Here is a 21,998-nt window from a genome sequence, read left to right as displayed (position 1 = left end):
AGAAAAACACAATTCTGAAGAAAATGGCTTCAAAAGGTAACAGCAGTGTTTAATGTGACCTCCTCTTGCACTTTGCACATCTCTCTTTTTTTCTTTTTAAAGGCTTTATATGTGTTTTTTGATCCAGCAGATGTCGCCCTTGAGCACCAGCATGAAACCAAAACAACTCGCGCTGCATTGTTGTGTTAGCATGCTAATGCTAGTGATCTTTATTATGCTGGTATCTTCACACTGCATGTAAATTTACCTGAAATGAGCGTGATCTAGAAACACAGTTAAGCAGTGAGTACAGTATGTTATTCTTCTTTTCTCTAGTCCCTCAATTAAACAACTTTTATACACGAGGGGAGGAGTCAGCCGGCCGTCCCGGCGATGTAAACAAAGTGAAGATAGGACTCTGAAAACTGTGAAAACATCACAGACAGTGGGACTCGGGTGTTACACCCATTGTAGACAGTCATGACTCACAGAGTTATTTTCAGAGGATAAACTTGATTTCTACATTTAAGTGTGAAAAATCACATAGAAAGACTTTAATGTTAATTTATGGGCGTTTGTTTGCCTTGATTTGGACAGGACGGTGGTGGATAGAGTAGGAAATCAGGCAAAAAGAGGGGGGGGGGGGGTAAAAGGAGCCACAGGTCGGATCTGAACCCGGGCCGCCCGCTAGGAGGAATTCTGCCTCACATGTACATGAGACGCGACCCAACCACTAGGCCATCTACACCCCCCACACCTTGAACTCTTTTCTTGAAGGTTTCTGATGTAGTCTTCTTCTGGTGTATTACGCTGCTCTTCTTACACAGAGTTCTTCTCTTGATCACATCCGTCCACATGATCACAAACTGCGTCAGTTATATTCACTCAGTCGAGGTCAGTCCATGACCATCAGTTATACATTGAACAGCGTGCTGGGAAACATTGTCCTTCCAAACAAACATCTCAAAACAACACATCTGATGGTGGCCTTAGATGTCTGCGTAACACTGTTCCTATAGGTTCATTCAATGGACAGTAAATAATGTTCCATAAGGCTGTGTGGGTGGAGTAATAGCATCATGGTGTTCCTGTATGTTTTTGATACTCCTTCTCTCATGCTGTGTTTTTGCAGATCTTGTGTAATTTATGTTGTGTTGCATGAGTATGTGTGTCTTTCTGTTAATGTGTAGATGTCTTTTTCTCTTGTTTTGGAAGTATTGTTTGTCGTGGACGCAGCTGAATGTTTGGCAACACTTTGAGTCCAAGACAAATTTTCCCCAAAGGGACAATAAAGTGTAACGTATGGTTAATCAAATCAGACAATCTGTCTTACTGTGCTGCCAATTCATAACAAATCTGAAAAAAAAAAAACTACGGTCCAACTGCCAGATATCAGTCAGATGGATATTTTTCAAAATAAAACAAAAACTGACTGGTTGCAGATTTTCAAACTAACTCTTCTCTTTTTATAAACTTTTCATCATGACATATCTTAGTTTTTTAATTGGTTGATTGATGGATTAACAGAACTTCATTCATAGAAAAAGTCTGACATTTTGACAACTTTATGTCGTTTCCCTCCCCTCACTGTTTTATTTTTTATTTTATTTCTTATTTTATCTTATCATGTCAATTATGAGAAGCAATTTAAAGACCCCTTGTGAACTGCACTACTTAGGTTACGACCTAAAATGGAACATGTATAAATGTCTGGCAATTATTCTGATGTTATGTTGTTGATGTTTTTTCTGTTGAAAAAATAAAAAATATTTAGTGGCAAAAAAAAAAAGAAAAAGTCTGATATGCGTCAGAAAATAAATAAAATTCAAACACCAGATAAACATCCAGAGGCCTTCGACGTGCTGCGATTCAGCTCTGTGATATTTCAAGGATCTTCGAGTAAGCATTTAATAAAATAGTTCTTCCTTTTCTTTTTATAATCTTTTGGACTTACTGAACAGGTTAATTGAAAAAAATAAGTGAGAGCTGAATCAGAGCTGCGGTCCTACTTAAAAGTCACGGGTGACGCAGGTAAACTGCTGGGAATGAAAATAAACTATTTCCTAATTTGAAAACCAGTCACTTCACTGTATGAAACAGGGTTTTGCTTGTTTTGTTACTTTAAATCAAAATGTTTATTTGAGTGACGTCGTAGATAACCACTGCTGACCCCTGCTTTTCCTCAGCTAAGTATTATCTTCAAGCGCACACGGGGTAAATCTCTCTAGATGACCTTTTTTAATAGACTCAGTTTGACTGGCAGACCAGTCTTTAACTTGAGTCGAGGGATTGAGGACTATTATACTCCCACCTGTGTGGAAACCCTGACAGCAACAATTCAGCGCTGCCAGGAGGAGCGGTTGACTCAATAACTCACCCACGCCAAAAAGGTTACACAACCATATTCACTGTTCATATGCAACCTTTAAGCTAGCAATGACATCTTCACCTTTCCCCAGACTAAATTACTGTACATCCTTTAAAAATATGGAGCAGACAGGAAGGTTAACCCACTTGATTGTGACATAAACGCTTCGTCCAGAACACTGTTGGATGACAGCAAACGCCCTTGGGGATAATAGGTGAGGTTGCTAATGTCACGGGCTAACAGGAACAGTCTTATTCCTGCAGTGTCAGGGGGGGAGGGTGGGGATTGGGGGGTGGGGGGGTGAGGGGTGAGGGGCTGCCCTTGAGAAAACAGACAAGGCCACCTCCTGTCCACGAGCAGAGAGGCTGAGGCCTCACTCACCATGCCCGGGTTGGTGACGATCATGCCCTTGCACTCCTCCGCGTATTTCTGCCACTCCAGCTCCTCCCACTGCAGCATATCTGCAATCTCCTCCTCGGGGACCAGCGGCTTGCTGCTTCGCAGGACGTACAGCAGCACCTGATGCATGGACAGCACCTCCTTCCCCCCGTCTAAGACAATTAATGGAGATGAAAACACACAGGGAATGAATGCATGTATGCAAAGGAGTATATAAAAAAACAAACATCCAGAGGGTCTGTGTGGTTCACTTTCTACAGTTTGTGATATTTGTTTCCCCACAAAGGAATTTGTTGCTCAACATCCTTAACCCAAAAAAAAACAAAGGTTAATGTTGGAGGAAATCTTTGTTTAGAAGCTGCAACTGCTATTTTTATCCTTTCATCTTCAGCCACTTTTGTAAAGAAGACTCTGCATCTACCGATCAAAAAACACCAAACCTGCAAATGACAGATTCTGCAAGTCAGTAAATGTTTGTGACACAAACTATGAATCAAACGTGTCTGACCTCCTCAAACTCTATGCTGTGCAAATGTTCCCCGTATTTCTCTGGAGCTGCTCAGGTAAACAGAGGCCCAGATGTCCTACGGTACTTGAATGCACATAATAAAACCCTGTGTGCAATGACGTTCAAATCTGCATTAAAAGAACGAGTAGTGAGCAGCCGACAGGCCGACACAAACAGAGAAGTACAGCCAGGCAATGTGCATGCAACCCAGCAGGTCAAATGGAGCTCGTTTAATAGACACTCATGCAAATTGATTGACCTCCATTTAAGAGCGTTCAAATGGACAGTCACACAAACATCCACCGCCCCTCTACTCGCCCCCTGGAAATGCATTAAAGACAATATCAAATGCATACCCACACACACTCCCACTGGAACTTTCCAAATATCATCATGCTCTCACTGTAACTCCCCGTCTCCTCTCACTCTCTGCCTCTGCACAGATCGCATCACAAACATCCGATTGGACAGTTTTTTCTTTTCTTTTTTTTTGATGCTTTTGTAAAAAAAAAAAAAAAAGGCAGATAAGTGTTTGTAGCAGACTGAATTGGGAGAGCTGGGAGAGAAATTGTTTTTTGATGAAAATAAGGTAGGAGGCACAACTGTCATAACAAAACATGGGCAAGCGATGTGATAGTGCACCAGCACCATCATGTGTAGCAAAGATGAAACACCATGCAGACACACAGCAGCTCAAGCACTCTGCACACATCCTAACACAAACATGGACAGCAGCAGCATGCAGACAGGATGTAAGGATTAGTACATTATTGGAGATAAGCAGCTTCTTTTTTTTGCAGGATCAGATTTGACCTTAAAGTCTATGAGAAGTGTGACCAGCAGAGAGAGACAAATTCCAGCAGGTTCTGTGTAGGAGCCAAGTTACATTCATACATGTTAGAGTAAATAAATAAGCAGTGTAATTTTGGGTTGAAAGTGAATCTTTATTTTAGGGATTTCATTGTATAAGTTAAGTTATAAAATGTATTAAAAGTCAGCTAAAGGTAATTTGATTTAATTCATGTGGATTTTCTGTAAAGCTAAAAGCAGCATGGTATTGATGTTAAGAGCGGTGAGGTAGGTTACCGTCACTTTAAGAGAGAGAGAGCTCTTTAGTCCACATGGTTTCTTTACCGTACTATAGTTCATTGATTAGGAGAACTTGACTTTGAATCATCCAGTAAGATTGTTTAACAAAACTGTGCATTAAAGGAAAATGTTTTATCAGTTTTACTTCGGAGTCCTGTGGAAGCTTGTTCCTCCTCAAGTGAACATAGACGAGTAAATCCAACGCCATTTGATCTTCAACCCATCACATTCTGTTTCCACCAAGCGGTCTGCTTCTGTACTATACGCATTTGTAAGCATTTCCACTGTCCAAAGTTGCTAATGGTACCAATAGAATGATCTGTACTGTCCTGCTTTTCTGATAATCTTCTGTTGAGGGTGCCAATCATACTGATGTGATCCTAAATGGCGCAGCTAGACACAATGTAGGATGTGATTGGTCGAAAGAATCATCACTTCCTGTGCAGTAGTAAAGGAAATACACCAAACGCGCCGTGTTTAAATATCCTGTGGATTTTGAGAAAGTAGTTGCGACTAATATCAGCGTGTAGCACCGCTGGACGGACGACCTTGGAGGCACAGACCCTCAGCTGAACGTTCTCCATTGTTGTCCTTGTCCTACACTGTGTCGCGCTGCTATGATGTCACGCCATTACTATACATAGCAGACGCGGATGTCGGCATCCTGCAGACAGCTTCCAGTCAGGGTGCTGACTGCCGGATCAGGGTTCAACGTACCAAACTCTACTGAACCAAACCAGGCCGCTTGGTGGAAACAGGGGGCTTAAGTCTCACCTGGTAAGAATCGAACAAAACGAGGCATGAAATGAAACTGCTGGCATCCAGACTCCTCGTTTTCATCTTCAGGACCTGACAGAGGAAACACATACAGAGAGTTTGTTGTTACTGTTTGAGAAAATCAATCTGAAAGCGTATCCGTGACTGTAAGAGTGAAACACGATGCTCTTTGAGTCAGGATGATTTAAAATGATTGATGAGTTGACTTTCATTAGATTATAATATCATGTAACACAACAGGGTTTCCACTTCAGAATTCCAGAGGCTCAAAGTTGTGATCTTCTGTGTGGATGTTTCTGACCGTATTAAACATCCTGGTACTCAGAGCATGTTCCCTATTGTGTAATTAAATGGGTTTTGTTACTGTTAAACCGTGTGTTGGATTATGAAAACGTTTGCTATCATGTTGCCAGGCGTTACATGTGGGATTGTCAAGCAAGCCCTAAAGGAAAACTAGAGGCTGTTGACTTCATGCTTTACCGAGTGAGAGCATCAGCATCTATTCTCTCAAGCATACAAATAATTATTCTTTGCGTATATGCGGGTATGTGTAAGTGTTTTGTTTTTGTTTTGTCCCTAATCTGATTTTTGCATCATATTCATGATTGCTGAGAAAGCTATTTTGTTTTGTTTTGTATTTTTATTTTTTTAATCTTCAATGTAAAGCACATTGAGCTTACCTGTAATGAAATGTGCTTTATAAATAAACTTCTATTCTATTCTATTCTATTCTATCATAGCATGAATTTAAGACTCAAAATCGTCTGGAAAGAGTTCAATAAATGTATTTTCATAAAGTCTCTGCCGATTTAGAAACAGAAATATTTGTCAAGTTTTCCTTGTCATACTCATTCAGACTTTGAAAATTGTAAGAATCCAGTAGAAAACTCAGATGATTTCAGTAAATGATTCAACTGTTATGTAGGATATCTGCAGTGTTGAATGTGACTGAAGTAGAAGATCACGTCCTCGTGCTCATCTGACGCGTACCACTTTCACTCAAACGTCATTTGGAAGCTGAATGTTCATGAATTCATACATTTTGGTAACTTTGTGAATGAACCATTTAAATCTGTCTACCATTTAAGAGTAACTCTTCTCTTAGGTTGAAGCTGTAACCATATCTATGTAGAACATCTCATAGCTTCAGGGTTATATTTGGTTTGGAGCCAACTGTCTGTTGTAAACAAAGGTTTGATAAGAATAAAATGTATATGTCTGACATTTACGAGTCAAGCTGATGTCTTCTTTCCTGCCTCATAGAGATGTACCGAAGTAGCCAAGAATTTGTAGGATGTACCTTCTAGCAGAATATAAGCAAGTCTGTTAACATAGAAACTTTGTCAGTACTATGTCGGTTCATGATTGTTAACAATTTGTGTTCTGTTGTAACTGTCTGACCTCCATTAAACCGCGTTATAATCCACAGTCTGTTTCACGATTTCATCATTGAATTTACACAGCAGCAGCAACAACCCCCACCCAACAGAAGCAAAAGTAACTTGTGAAATGTAAAGCTGCCAAATCTCTTCCTTAAAAACCGGCCTCTTTGCGTTTCGACTCGTACCTGTCAGGTTCCAGTCGTACAGCTCCAGAACGTCCTGGAACAAGTAGGAAGCAAACAGCTCCAGGCCTCGGATACAGTAGTTCTGACCACAGGGAGAGAGAGAGAGAGAGAGAGAGAGAGAGAGAGAGAGGGAGAGAGAGAGAGAGAGACTCTGTGAGTGTACAGTAAGAGGAAGAGACTCATAAAAAAAGAGCTTAAATACTGCTATGAAGAGTACTATAATGTAGATATGGCTGATAAGTAAATCCTGTTCTCTAACTTTATCACATAAGCCACCTTATCGACGTAATCAGACTCTAGTTTCCCTCTTCTACGAGGATTAGCACCTCGGGCTCACCCAGGCACCGAGGTGTGAGGGTTACACGTGGGCTCAGCCGTTTGAGATAAAAACAAAAAAGAGTGAGAAAGAGCCGAGAGATAAAGCTGGGGGGGGGGGGGGGGGGGGGTTTACCGACCTCCGGTGTCATCTCCTCTATGAAGTGGATGGTGTAATCTATGTTGAAGCGGATCACACGGCACAATGGGATCTGTGATGATGAAAGGGACAGAGGACGAGAAGAAGAAAGGACAGGCCCACTCATTACCACGGCGTTAGGCAAGAGGTTACAGCTTTTCAAGGAAACTCATTAAAGCCTTCACCTGCTTATGCGGAGCTCAACCGAGATGGAGACAAAGAGGCGCATGCATGTAAAGGATGTGCATACTCACAGAAACCCACAGAGGTGAGAAGTAACCGAGTAAATCTTAGTTGTGATTTCAGTGTTACTTAAGTATGTGAATTTCTGACAACTTCTGACTTTCACTTTTTGTACGGCAGTTCAACCCAAATATCAGCCTTTCCTAACGTCTAGCTGTACACAAGTGACAGCTGTGCAGGAATTTGTTTGTGTTGCAGAAAAAGAGGCCGGTTGTTGCTCAATACCGTTTACTGACAAAATGCTGCTTGTAGAAGTGTTAATAAAAAGAGGTCATGCTGTTGTGTTGAACAGGAACATGCTGTGATTGCGTTTTTTTGCACTTGTGCCTTTGACTGAATCCCAGCAGTGTTCATATTTGATTTTTGAACCACAGGCTGAATAAAACAGATGGACGTCATGACAGCTCTTTGAAAAGGTGATGCCAAAACATTTGATGCTCCCCCTGCTGACTGGCTGCAGTATAGGTCATAAGCTCCGCCTCCATTTTGGCTTTAGTGTTGTACGGTGAGAGAAGCTGAAGATGCATCATCCATCTTTATATTCAGTAAATGAGTAGCAGTGCCTCCTGTGTGATACTGACTGTTACAGAGCGATCATTCCACATCCAACTGATTTTCTCATCTGAGCAAAGATACATTATATTACTGTACGGGATATATAATTTGAAGGCAGAGAAACTTAAGTCTAATACTCTCCCTTTGTTCCGTTAGCTTTGCATTGAAACAGTCAGTAGAAATGTCCTTCAGAGTACATTTCAGATCCCGTACTTTTTCACTTTCACAACTCGAATCAGTACATCTTCTTTCACCGGGGTTCTTGGGATCAAGTATCTGTACTTCTACTTGAATGTGTGTACTTGACTTGACGCTCTAACATATAAACATGTGTAACCTTTAGTGAGACATGTGCAAACACTTCGACAAATCAAGCCTCCACACACACGCACACACGCGCTCTCTTGGAAATAAAGTAACTCAAATCTCACTAAATAGATAAGCCTGCTCTTCTGTGTATAATCTCCCCTGTTACACGGTCTTTGTTGTGCGAGCGCTGGGGTCCATTTTAAGAGATTAACCTGGGCAGACACATTTATTCTCGCCCATCCCAGCCGTTAACTAGCAGGGGGGGCTAATATATCACCACGCTCTGAGGCTCCTAATCCCCCCGCGCTGCCACGAAGCGTTTACCCCCAGCTTTTAACAAGGGCTGCTTAAATTATCCAGTTCAAATCGTCCCTAATCCTCGTGGCTCTTCTCTTCAAGCTAGACGGATATTGACCGAGTAAGTTTATTATTCAAACATGCAGGGGAAAACGTAGGCTGCCGACAGCACATGTGTGCGTTTAGGCACGGAACTATTCACACTTTCAACCCGTTTTCAAGAAATTTGGTGCTCCCCCCTTCCCCTCTTATTGATTTCCTCCTGCTTTTAAAGCGTCTTCTCGAAATGGAAAGTCAAATGGCTGCAGAAAAAGAGAGAGAGAGAGGGGCTCCTTTCAAGTCATGACCTCTCATGTTCGATAGTCACTGATGGGGGCGTTCAAAAGTGAGGCAGGGGACTCTGCAGCAAGGTCAGCACAGTGAGAGAGGAGCACTTTGTCCGAGCAACAAAGGAGCCGACCCCGAAGCCAAAAGCACATTTGAAGTTATTTTTGAGGAGAGAGGAGTTAAAGGAAGGGGGGGGGGGGCTCTTATATGCTGATCTAGTGAAAATTATACAGCATGTGTAGCCCTAACAGACATGTAGCAGCAGAGCAGGGGTCAAATGTGGTTAAAGTGATGAGAGAGCAGTGGTCAAGAGGAGTAAAAAAAAAAAAAAAAGAAAGATCATGGACACAGCAGAGCTTCAAACATCACAAAAAAAAAGAAAAAGAAAAGTAAATTCCAACTCAGACGACGGTGAGAACCAGAACCGCAATAATAAGTCAGAACTATTATAAAACATTATTATTCCAGACACAAAGACTGCGCAATGATACATAAAATTCAACATTTTGGGATGTAAAACGAAGGCAGAAAGGATTTGAGATAGAGAATCCAAACGAGAGCAGACTTACACTAGTGAGAGGTTTGTGGGAGAAAAGCGAGAAGCCTTCAAACAGATACTCGTGGTCATCGTACTCGATCACCGTCGGCCTGTCCGTCTGAAACACAAAACAACATTTACCAAAAGGTAGCAGAGCCATAAATATACACACCTTGACTGAAGGCATTACACTGAATTAGGACCCGACCGATATGGGATATTCAGGGGCCGATACAGATATCGATATTGGGGAGGAAAAAATAAATCTGGTGCCGATATAACGGCCGATATCTATCTTAGATCTACAGTATGTTGGATCTGTAGAGATAAATAAATACATTTATTGTGTCCTCAAATGCAGTTATCAAACACTTGTGGAAAAGACAAGATGTTCTCTCGATTGGAAAGTAACTGTGCATGTTGTGCATCACCGCTCGACACTCTGGAGAGTTGTAATCTATAAGCTGGTGAAAGAGAACTGCGAGTGTAATACAGTGAAACTCAAATTAAATGCTTTTTTAATGTGGAATATATCCAGTAATATCGGCGCATACTTGCGATACCGATACTCACTGGACATTCTAATATCGGCCGGCTGATTTATCGGTCAGGCTCTACATTCAATCAAATGTATTTAACATAGTGAACAATCATTATTAATTCAATTGATCAATTATGTAACGCAATTCAACAATCTACAGATAGTATACATACAAGTAAACTTCTGGTATTTTAAAGAGACAGAGTCATACCAGGAAGTTGGTGGGCGGGGACACGGTGATCCTGTAGTGAAACAGTTTGCCTGAATTGTTGTTCATAATTCGGCATTGTTTGACGGACTGGAAGACACACACACAAGTCAAGAACCGGCATGTTAGTTATTATATTTTCATATTTAATGAATGTTTTATAGTGATCACACCTGAGAGCACACTTTACTCACATTACACATCTACAAAAAAGTGATGTAAAAATCCACTTTTTTGTTTACATACCCTTTTGTTTCTTCTGTTTCCACAACAGAAGAAAAAGAAATAGAGTTCAAAATGAACCCAGACAACTTGTTGGACCCTTTTCAACAATCCTTACATTTTAAAAATGATGCTGACCCACACTTCTTCACCTTCTTTAAACTATTTTCTAAAATCAATTTCGAGAATGGGATCCAAGAAAAGCTTTGTCCCCATCTGTTTGTTTGTTTGTTTGTTTGTTTTGTAGCTCACCTCTAACATTGTTTAAGAGGAAAGTCATTTACAAAGCTTACACAGACAACCAAAGACTTCTTCTTTGGTTCTTCTTAAGTTAGAAAAAGAGCAGAGAAAAGCTTTCAGTCTAAACTCAAACAGTGGATAAAAACATCTTCCACATATTTCTTCAGGCGTCTGAGCAGCGATGTAGAGAAACCTGGTGACTAAAAAATGTATTTGACATGATTTGAATGAAAACAGTGATAAGCTGAATAAAGTCCCCGAATGATTATTAACATTTTCAGTTCTGCAGAGACGTAATGAGCAGTTAGTCAACTGAGTGACACAATAATGGTGGCAAACCCTGTACTCTACGTCACCCTGACAAAAACATCATTTTTTAAGAGAAGAATAACCTGATGGAACTTTTAAACTTCTGAACTAGTGTCTGTGGACGTCAATACAATGACAGCTTTCATTAATACTTTAATTAATTAATACTGATTTCTTCTTTTATGGAATATTTAAGGAATGTAACCAACATACCATTTTTACATGTCTAACATGCCACCAAACTTTCTACCACGTTGAACAGTGACTTCCATCTTAATACTACACTGTTATCTGCTTAATATTTTTATTTTATTTATTTTATTTATTTTATTTATTTTTTATTATAGTAACACCCAATAGACAAACAAAAACACAAGAGGTACACTTCACCTCTCCATAAATAAAGCCAGGACAAAACAAAACACAGTAAAACAAAGGAAAAACAAACAAAACAAACAAAACAAAACAAAAACGAACAAAAAAAATAAAATAAAAATGTGCTTAATATTGAATTAATTTAGTGTCCTTTTTTTCCCCTTTAGAGTTGCATTTCCGGGTCTTTTTGCCGTTATTAGATAGGATCAGTGAACAGAGTAGGAAACAAGGTCAAGAGTGTTCTGGGAAAGGAGCCACAGGCCGGTCTCAAGCAGAGGGGGGCCCCCCCCCACTACATGGGGCGCTACCTCACCGTTAGGCCATCTGCGCCCCTATTCATGTGCTTTTAACTGACTTCTTTAAATATCAAAAGGGCATTCTTTCCATTTCTTTTACTATTTGAATTGCCTCTGTGTTTAAAATGTACTACATGAATAAAGCTGCCTTGCTTTGCCTTGCCTGATGTTAAAAAAGCTTCTGAGGTTAACACTCATTAAGTGACCTATGACCTCCAACAGTCACTTAACGGTAACAGAAGGGGAAATCCACTTTCCTCTCCTTTGGAACAAACCTCCCATTTCTCCTCGGAGATAAATGGCGAAATGATTTCCAAACACAGCAGTGATATCACACCTTTGATAAACACAAGGTTGATAGACTATATTTTTCTTAAATGAGTCACACTGGTCAGCTGCGGATAGAATCATGTGGGCGCTTTCCTTCCAATAACACAGGAGGGCCTGAAAATGAAATCTCGGCACCTGGCAGAATAATCGACGAATGCAGATCAACTCCCCTGTCAAATTCTTCCAGACGTAATATCATCATTTGGCTCTTTGTGATTATAAAAATCCTATTGTCCCCTATAATCCAAATGAAAAACTGGCCGCTGTACAGAGAACACATTCAGGTGCACTGGAATAACGTCCTTGCCCCCCTGTGGCACCGCTTCAAGGTTATGAAAGTGTGATTTATGCACGGCGTGTCATACCTCCTCCCCCGGGTAGATGCTGTGGCGGATCCCCGTACGTCTGGCCTTGGCACTGCACTTACACAAGGGACCATCATTCATCTGGACAGAAAGGAAATACGTAAATCAGACACAGCTGATTCACTTGCCATGTAGAACACGGAGGCAGCTGAACGTTTCACGCTCTCAAAAGTGCAAACTCCTGCACTACTGCTTTGTATTTTTTTTACTTTGGCACTACGTGACAGTTCCTGCGCCGTGTGAAGGTAAACTACGGCAACAGCATTTCACTGACTGACATTTAGAAACAGTTAGAAAAATGACATTCAATCACATCAATAGTGTTCGATCACTCTCCTCACCGTGCAGCTCGACGTCACACCACAAACTGTCTCGTCTTATGAAGTCATTGATCTTCCTTTATTAACTTCAGAGCTTTAAAAAACCTCCCAGAGAGGATTCTAAACCTGCTGCTCTCAATTAAACAAGTTTTATATCATGAGGTTGTCTACATTATTGATCCGAGCACAGGTGTTGAAATGTAGAATCTGTGAAATGCTTTAATTGATTTATGTAATATGTGATTTCTTCAAGATGCTTTCATATTATTCTGGCAGTTTCTCCTTTAAGATTTAATCATAATATATCCACTGATAGAATTTATTTGATCATAAGTGCAACACATAAAAGATGTTGATCAAGATATATTAGACTTGGCTGCATGTACAGAGGAACATTAGGAGAACAGTATGAAGTGATCAGTGCCCTCTGCTGGACAAACCATGTAATGGAGACAGTAGGTGCAGCAGGTCGATGCACATCTCTTTTTCTATTTTGGTTGAAATCGTTACAGTTGAACATTAGTTGACGAATTGTTCACAAAGTATGTGATCTAAAAAAGTGTAAATGTCAATGTTGTGTGTGTGTGTGTGTGTGTGTGTGTGTGTATACAATTTTAAAGACTCTTAATAAGCAGTGGCCATCTTCAGCATGTTCTCTTTTAAACTCAGAAATTAAATCTGTATTTGAAATCTAAATGTTAGAGTTTAATTTACGTTAGTTTTCTTATCTATGTCAGTATTCTGGTACATTTCTTAAAACTCAATTTGAACAAACATGCTTCTCCAATGAGAAACACTGGCTGATGTTTTTCTGCTTTTCTTCATGCAGAGATAAGAAAAAATGGTTCATGGTTTACTGCTTTGTGTCACCACTATGATCTACTAAAGTCTGATTACTTCATGAAAAACAAAGTACAGCCGCGTTCACACCTTCACAAAACTCTTGTAGTTTTTCGGGTTGAGCTGCATGTGTGAACGTAAACAGACAAATAGTACTCAGACTTTATCCAGAGATTCTCATATCAGCACTTGTAGTTATTTATAAAATCAGGAGTGAGCGAGTGGAAGGGGTTGGGACGTTAAATCTTTGTGATTGGTGATCGATGAGACTGTATGCATGTGACTGGTCTGATCTCTGTGCACTTAATTAACCTGCTGCATTCTGTTCTCCAGTATGTTCTTCTCCTCTCTTTTTTGATATTGTGATTATGTCCAACTGCAGGTAGCTTTGATATGAAGGAAAATATTTGTATTATATCGTCGTATAGCGATCTCTCAGGTTGCTTTTTCTGCAACTTTCATGTCATTTTACGTCATGTCTTGCCTCAGGAGCTGTTCTGGAGTGCATAATGTGAAAACAGCACATGACACAGAACATTTCAGCTATTGTCCAGGGTTACATTTTTGTCTATTAATGCCTAATGTTGTGTAATCTAGACTTTCATCAGCCACTTGTTATATCTGCAGAGAATTACAGAAGATTGAAGAACAAAAAAAAAAAGGGGGTGAATAAAGAATTTTGTTACATAAAATGTTACACAGGCAAGTGCAGAGGCGGGCTACAAACCTGCCCCGGGTCGTTGTACCACAGCTCCTCGTGCAGCCGGTCGGGGTGAGCTTTCTTCCTCTTGATCTCGGCGATGACATCAAACACCTCGGAGTCGGAGCTGCTGGAGCAGGTGCTACCTTCAGCGTCTGACTCACATTCTGACTCACTGCTGCTGTCGTCTGAATCCAAAAGAAAAAGGTTCTTTAATCACCGGGGCTGAAGGCTGAGACACAATTCGGTGGAGTGCTTAAGCTCTCTCTCTCTTGATGCATTATAAACCATCAAGTCTCAGTGCTGTCAAAAAAACGCTTTCAAACTGTGAGCTCTCACTCTGAATCAAGCCTCCCCGTGTCGACGAATGATTATCCTCTAAAAGCTGATGATACAGCAGAGTTTTGGATGTGTCAGCTCATTTGGATTACCTTCTTTTTAGGAAAGCAAACAACATGACAGATCCATTGTTTAGAACAATTCAATTCAAGACCTAAATTGATCAACGGGTCTAAAAATGCAGCACGTTTTTAACCACACTCTCGATTTCTTCTCGCTCAGCTGTTCAGTTTGTAGATTCTTAGCTTAACAAAGTCTTCAATTCTTATCAGCATTATTTAGTTCAAGTACTGGATTGTGAAGTCAGTGCCCGGAGCATCATATTAAACTAAATTAGATCTCCTTTCGGCGAGACTCGTGTTACTGCGGTGCTGGAAAAAAGACAATGGGGGCCGACAGCCGTGCAGATAACATCACCAACACTGAACTTAATCTCTGCCTCAGTCTGATGCACGGCTGAGGAGAGACAACAAGTTCTGTATGCATATCAATTACAAGAAGATCGGCAACAGATGTGTCAGCTGTTGTTGTTCAGTCGTTGCGTTTATCCAGAACATCGAACACGCTTACAATAATGACAAGGATACAGAAAATGAAGGATAGAAATGAGTTTTATGAAGCATCTTATTGAGCCAATTTGACGACCGAAGTCTGCAAAAGTCTAGAGCAATTCAAAACAGATTGATGGTCGCCCTGTGCACAGCCGTGCTACTCATGCAGGGTGCAGATAGAGCGGGAACAGATCAGAGTAAGCCAGCGCACACCAGGATTGTTCTAGGTGTGAGATCAAAGGAGATTTGACTTTAAGGCCACAAAGCCGAGCCCCTACTTACAGCTGTTATATCCAGCGACTTCCCTTAGTAACACAGTCAAACTATAAGACCATTCACATGTCGTAAAAGATTCTGCTGACTGATTGTGCTGTTTCTGCAGGAGGACTCACCTGGGTCTTCGTCCAGTTTGGTCTTGGGCGGGTCCCATTTTGGTCGAGCAGCCTTCGCTCTCTCCTGCCTCTTCAGCAGCTCTTCCTCGAAGCGCTCGTAAAGATCCCGCAGCTTACTGGTCCCCACCACGGTGGAGTCTCCCTGAACAAAAAGAAGACACAGAACATGAACCTCTCTGACTCTCTCTTTTCCTTTGACTGAAGCCTTTAAATACACAGGACAACAATTTCACTTTTAATAAAAAGCAGGGTCCAGTTGTTTGTTGTCTGATGTCTGTGAAGAGTTTACACTGTTAAAAACAAACCTGCAGTTATGTGCTAAACTCCAAAGGAAAGTGTCTTCACTGTCACAGCAGAAAAAAACCCAGAGTGTACCCGATCAGTTCATGTAGAAGCAGAGAAATGAAGCCAGGCTCCCTCCGTGTCTATACTTTGGTTTTATTGAACGACGCGACAGATACGGGACGTAAAGTGCAACTTGTGGAACGGAAGTAGCTGATGACAGCGTTAAGGAAACACTAACGCTGCAGGTAAAGGTCAGAGTTTAAAGAGGACTATCCAAAAGAGTCAAAGACACCAGAAAAGCATGTGAGAGGAGAGGTGGTGATTTGGAAAGCTGAGACTGAGGCAACTTTTAGGAGAGCTCTCTGTAAAGTGATGAAGGGGAAGACTAAGGCAGCAAAACGTTAATTTAATCCGGCAATTTCCAAATAACAGACGCTGCAGTTCTGATGAAGGTGAAAGGTGGGCCTGTGTATACCTAGCGTTTTTTTTTCAATTGTTTTCAAAGAGTAGAGAGCGTTTTCAGCAGCAGGCGACCGCGAGGAGAAAAAGCACAGCACCCAGCATATTTTTTCTGAGCACTCCGCACTCTTTTTTTGTACGGCCGCTCAGAGCGCTCAAGTTGAAAATCTTTCAACTTTTCACAAAGGCGCTGTAGACGTCACCGTCACTCTTTTCCAAATGTATGAAATTCCCAGTTTTTTTGCCGCCTATGGATCGTGTCTTGTGCCCACATCCTCTTTGCTCCGTGTCTGATTTGGAAATCAACAATCTGAAATATAAAACATTCAGTAAAAAATCAACGGAGCAGTGTCGGTCCTATGGCGCCCTTTATCAACAGACAGGTCTGACTGTAAAAACAGCTGCAGGTCACCAGAGACATGAAGCTTCAGACAGGACAGACATGTAGATATGATAATAACAACAGTACCACTTGGTCCATGGGGTCGCTGGAGTAGTAGTTCTCGGCGTGCGTGCAGCGGATCCACGCCGGTTTCAGCAGCTCCTCTTCCTCTTTCTCCTCCTCCGTCTTCTCCTTCTCCTTCTCTCTGTCTCTCTCTCTGTCTCGGTCCCGCTCCCTCTCTCTCTCCCTCTCTCGCTCTCTGTCGGTCGAGGCCTCCTCGGAGTCTCGGCTCCTGACCGAGACGTAGCTGCGCTCTCTGCTCGGGCCGGACGAGCTCTCGGACCTCCTCTCCCTCTCGTCCTCCCAGCGGCCGCGCTTCCTGTCTCTGCTTGAAGACCGACTGAAAAAACGCAGGTAAGAAAAGAACACAGTCATCACGATGAGGAGAGGAGTTTTGAACCACTTGTGACCATTTGAACGAACGCTAAAAATCACATATTTACAGTTTAACCGGCTCCAATTGCTAAATGAAGACGTGATTGAAAGAGTCAAGTTCTCTCAGATCGTCTCAGCAGAGTTAATGTGTCCTCTCTTCTGAGAATGTCACGGTACCAGATGTTTAAAACTTGGATACAGTGATAGTAAAATTCAAATTCACTTCTCATAGCAGCCAAGAAGGCAACAACATTGAACTGGCTTAAGAGAAAAATAAATGATGAAATGAAAATAAAAGATATTATTATAACCATTTTGTTTTTGTCCTCTTCATTCTATTATTGTTTTGTATAACATTATTAAAAAACAAAATTAATAACAATTTTGATCCAACTGCAACAAAAACAGAAGCCCTGTGCATCAAATATCATCTAACTCCCTGTCACGTTTCTTCTGCACACCGCACTAACATGTCCGTACTGAAACGTTGTCGACATATTTTCAGACAGATTCTCCTCCTTAGTGAAGCTTTTAAATCGTTATGAGACACCAAAAGGACGACAGAAATGTCAGTATTTGTCAACCTGTGCATCTGAATGAACCACCGCTGCTTTCTCTCTTTCACTCATGGTAACATTCAGTTTAGAATACAACAGACCATCAGTAGTTTTTTTTTTTTTTTTTAAAGCTTTGGTCATTCTTGTTACTCAAAATCATAAAAAAACAACAAAAAAACAAGATTAAATCGCTTTAAAAGACGTGGTATCAAAAAGAATCCTGAATGTCAACAACCTTCTTCTCTACTGTCAGAAACATTCTTTCTATTGACCTCGACTTATATTTGACGTGTCACAGCATCCCAGACGGCAGAGCGTACAGTTTCTTTGGTCTCTAAAGACTAATCATTGCAATGATTTCCATTTCCTGTTCTCTTCTGAGGCCACAGTTTGTTTCTTCAAATATCAAAAATAGAAAACAGACTTTGTGAGTTGGACGAAGTTGAAACGGAGTCCCATTTTCTTCTGCATTTTACAAAATATGATGATTTAAGAGAATCATTGTTTCATGAAGTAAAATCTGAAATATTGGAGGCGGACAGATGTGCAGAAACTGGAATGGGCTGTTTAATGTTTGATGTGTTTTTAAACTTGCTAATTTTGCTTCAAAAGCTTGGAAAAGAAGACAGGATATTCTGTTTGATTAGTTTAACTTTTTGCTTTCTCTTTTTGTTTCTTGAGAATGAATATAGCTTAATCTGAACCGGGAACGTTTTTTTAATTTATGATGTCATGAAAGCCACAATAATAATAAAAATAACTAAAACTAAAAAAAAAAAAAACATGCTCCTTTACTGATTCCAGAGAGTAACAAAAGAAAGGTGTGTGTACTGATGTAAATATATGTGAGTTGTTAGCATGCAGAGATTCCTGTTGCTCCATAATGCACAGAATTGCACATATGGAATACAGATAATGTTCATTTGATGTTAATTTGATGAAGTGTGGATTAGTAATAATAAAATCAGAGCTGCGTTTGTACCTTCGAGGTCTCTTTCTGTGTCTGTCAGGCGACTGGGATCTCCGACTTTCTCTGTGTCGATACCTCTCCCTGTGAAGAAACACACACAGTGTATAATAATGACATCACAGATGGTTACTTTGAGGGGGGGGGGGGGGGTCAGATCTTCATGTACCTGCTTCTGTCCCTGCTCCTGTGTCTGGGCGGAGTCCTCCCTCTGTCGTACTCTGACCTGTACCGCCCCCCTTCCGGTCTGCCGCGCCTGTCTGGGCTCCTCCCGCGGTCCTTCCTCTCTCCGGGAAATTCCATTTTGCTCTTCTCGCCGTGGCTGCCGTAGCCGTAGCCCTTCTGCGTCCTGTGGTCGTCGTGGTGATAGCCTCTCTCTGGAGACCTGCGGCTGTCGGCGGGCTTCTCAAACTTGTACTGCCCCCCGTGCCTGAAGCCGTGGTCAGGTTTGAATGTGCTGGGGCTCTGAGTGTAGCCCGGGTTGAAGGGCGGCGGAGGAGGGAAAGGAGGGTGAGGAGGGTGGGGGTAGTTCATGGAGTACGGAGAGTGGTAGCCCATAGACTGTGAAGCCATAGGGGGCGGCATGGGTGGGTGGGGTAATTGTGGCGGGGGCACAGGAGGCATCATGTAAGGGTGGTAGGCGTTTTGAGCAGACACCTGAGACCCTTGGGTGGGACCGCCCGCGGAGCTGGGGAGAGGAGGGGGTGGAAAGTTAGGCGGGGGTTCGGGGAAGCCGTGCCGGACAGGGGGCTTGGGGAAAGGTGGACGCACGGGGCACTGGTTGAGAGAACTTGGAGGCTGAGAGGGGACAGGTGGAGGGTACTGCATGAAGTCGGAGTGTGCGGGCATGTAGCCGGTGTTGCCATGGTAGCCGGAAGCGGCCGGGGTCTGGGGGTCATAGTGGTACGGAGGAACAGGGGGCTGGGGAGGTGGCTGCCTCAGGTTGGTGGGGCGATAGTTTTGAGGGGAGCCATGCTGGCCTGGAGGCATTCCTCCTCTGGGACCGGCACGATCATGATGGAAGGACATGACTGTAAACGAACAAAAGAGAAAATGAAATACATGAAAAAAACACAAATTATACTAACAGCAAGTTGACGGATCGGAGGAAAAGTTAGATTTAAAAGCCCCCTGCACCACCTGGAGAACTTCTACTACTTCTACTTTAGTGTTTTATCAAGTCTATTTCATCTTTGTTGCTTTCAACCTTCTGCTGGATTATGGTTTTCAAAGATTTAAGCAACCCCTCGCAAGCTTTTCAAACACTTGAGTGGTTAAAAGTTTCATGAATAACGCTTTTTATTCTTAATATTTGTGTGGGTGATATCGTGAAACCGACTCTTCCGAGTGTTGTTTTAGTACAGAATAAGATCTAAACATAAATCTACTTATTCCTTTACGACTCTGTACAACAGCTCACCTCCTGTGAGCAGAGAACTGTCATCATGATAATATCTGTCTCTCCAAACTGTCATCTGTTCTGCACATGTTTAAATTTACTAATGCACTCATGTTCACTTCATTTGTCTGTCTACTCGCCGTTATATTGAATAGTTTCTGCTGATAACATGTCTACACTAATGCACTTTAACTTCAGTCAATACTGTCCATTTACAACTCTGTTTTTGCATATTTACATTTAATCAATTGAATATATGTAATTTTCTTTTTTGTGAAATAATTTGAACATTGTTTTTTTGTTTATCGTATTTTCGTGCGTTTTGTATTTTTGATATGTTTGATTTTATTTGATATGTCTGAAATAAATTCAAATCAATCAATCAATCAATCAATAATCTTTCATATTTAATTTACAACCATTTAGGACTCTGTTTTTGCACATTTAAATGTAATCTTCCTATTTAAGAGTAGTAATGCTAAGTTAAATCCTGGTTGTATATATTCACATTCTTAGTTTTTATATTTTTAGTGCTTATTTACTTTGTATTTAATATTATATTGTGTTTAAATTTACTAATATTGTGTTTTTTTGCTCATATTGTGTGTTTGGACAACCTGCTGCTGTAACGCCACAATTTCCCAGTTTGGGATCAATAAAGTAATTCTATTCTATTCTATTAATTTTTTCACTAATCATTTCTGTGGTTAATTAATCAGTTTTAGTGGTTTTAAGAAAATTAAATTTGATTCCAGCAGCTTCCATGTGAATATTTTCTTTCCTCAAACATCCCAGTAAATTCAATAAATACATTTGAGATCTGCACATAACTGAAATAGTTAGGACATCATGTTGGCTTTAAGGAAATGTTGATGGAAGCTTTTAAAAAACTTTCAGATTTTACTAAAAACAATTAATATTTATTGATTCCTGCACAATAAAAACAATAATAGCTGCAGCCACAGATTGCCTTTGTAGTCAATCTCCCATTTGCAAGAGAGATACACAGACATCCTGATGAGTGAATGTGCTGATGAAGAAATGAAGCAAAAACAAAAACAAATGACTTATTGATGTTATGAATGATTACGTCATCCTTCACAAACAGCTCCACACCTGAACTGATCTGCAGTCTATGGTGCTGATGTGAGCATCATTAGCCTGCTGTCAAAACACGCCACAAAACACAGGAAGGAAACTAACGAAATGATACCGTAAGATGAAACAGCAGTCCCTCTCAGTCGACATTTATTAAGTTTTATCTTTAAGCTAACTGAAACAGCTAGGGTCACTCGCTAACATGTTAGCACACAGAGAAGGAACATTTGTGAAATAAATTACCTTTACGACTAAAGCGTACAAGCAGCAAAAGCGTGTTATCCCGTCTTCAAGTCCTCGTAAATAACGAATTACTACACTATTATAAATCGTTTTGTAAATGGCTATGTGGACCTTTGTGATATGTTGAGGTTTAGCAGAAGGTATCACGCTTTCTTAGAGACTTTGTTTCCAGCCGGAATAGTTAGAGGGAGGGACAAGGACGGGCCAATCATATTCAGCATGGCAGTGAGTGACCAATGAGAAACGAGTACAGATTTGGAGGGCTTCTATTTACGGTGAAACACCACTGAAGAGCCGATCACTCTCCGTTATAGTCGTGCGATTTGGAGAACTGTTATTCGAAAAATAAATATAAAACAAACCATAAACAATCATAGTTAAATATGAAGTAGGATATATAAACATTGTATATATTATCCAAAAAAATAAGAAATACGATATTAAGTAGAAAAAACAAAATATAAAATATAAATATATAACAAAAAAGCAGCAACAAGCGAATCCAACAGTTCAGGTCAAAAATATTTAATATTTATATTAATATTTATTTAATATTTAATTTAATGTTTGCACTGCCTGTTATTTAAAGTCTGTTTTTTTTGATAATTTTGCACTATCTGCTTTTTAAACATTGCTGTACATATATAAACAACACAACTTCAGAAGGTCAACACTTTCTTTATTTTTATTTTTAATTACAGATTCTTTTTTTCGTCAACTGTTTTTAGGTTCTTG

The 21,998-nt window shown here is 40.7% G+C and overlaps 1 protein-coding gene across 1 annotated transcript in view; it reads right to left on the bottom strand.

Annotated features, from left to right (window-relative positions):
- drosha (drosha ribonuclease III) overlaps nucleotides 1–21,443 on the bottom strand; it is a gene marked incomplete in the record, with an annotated part of 121,107 nt that extends 99,664 nt beyond the window's left edge. Inside the window, 13 exon segments of the mRNA XM_065949190.1 lie at nucleotides 2,729–2,898; nucleotides 5,118–5,192; nucleotides 6,688–6,769; nucleotides 7,143–7,214; nucleotides 9,442–9,528; nucleotides 10,163–10,249; nucleotides 12,297–12,377; nucleotides 14,184–14,344; nucleotides 15,439–15,580; nucleotides 16,652–16,964; nucleotides 18,539–18,607; nucleotides 18,693–19,554; nucleotides 21,264–21,443. Of these exon segments, the coding sequence (XP_065805262.1) occupies nucleotides 2,729–2,898; nucleotides 5,118–5,192; nucleotides 6,688–6,769; nucleotides 7,143–7,214; nucleotides 9,442–9,528; nucleotides 10,163–10,249; nucleotides 12,297–12,377; nucleotides 14,184–14,344; nucleotides 15,439–15,580; nucleotides 16,652–16,964; nucleotides 18,539–18,607; nucleotides 18,693–19,552 (2,199 nt within the window).
- Nucleotides 21,444–21,998: the final 555 nt, after the last annotated feature.

Source organism: Labrus bergylta, chromosome 20 (genome assembly GCF_963930695.1).
Source record: "Labrus bergylta chromosome 20, fLabBer1.1, whole genome shotgun sequence".
Taxonomy (NCBI): Eukaryota; Metazoa; Chordata; class Actinopteri; order Labriformes; family Labridae; genus Labrus; species Labrus bergylta.
The sequence above is the reverse complement of the archived record's forward strand: the minus strand, read 5'-3'. Positions and strand labels throughout refer to the sequence as shown.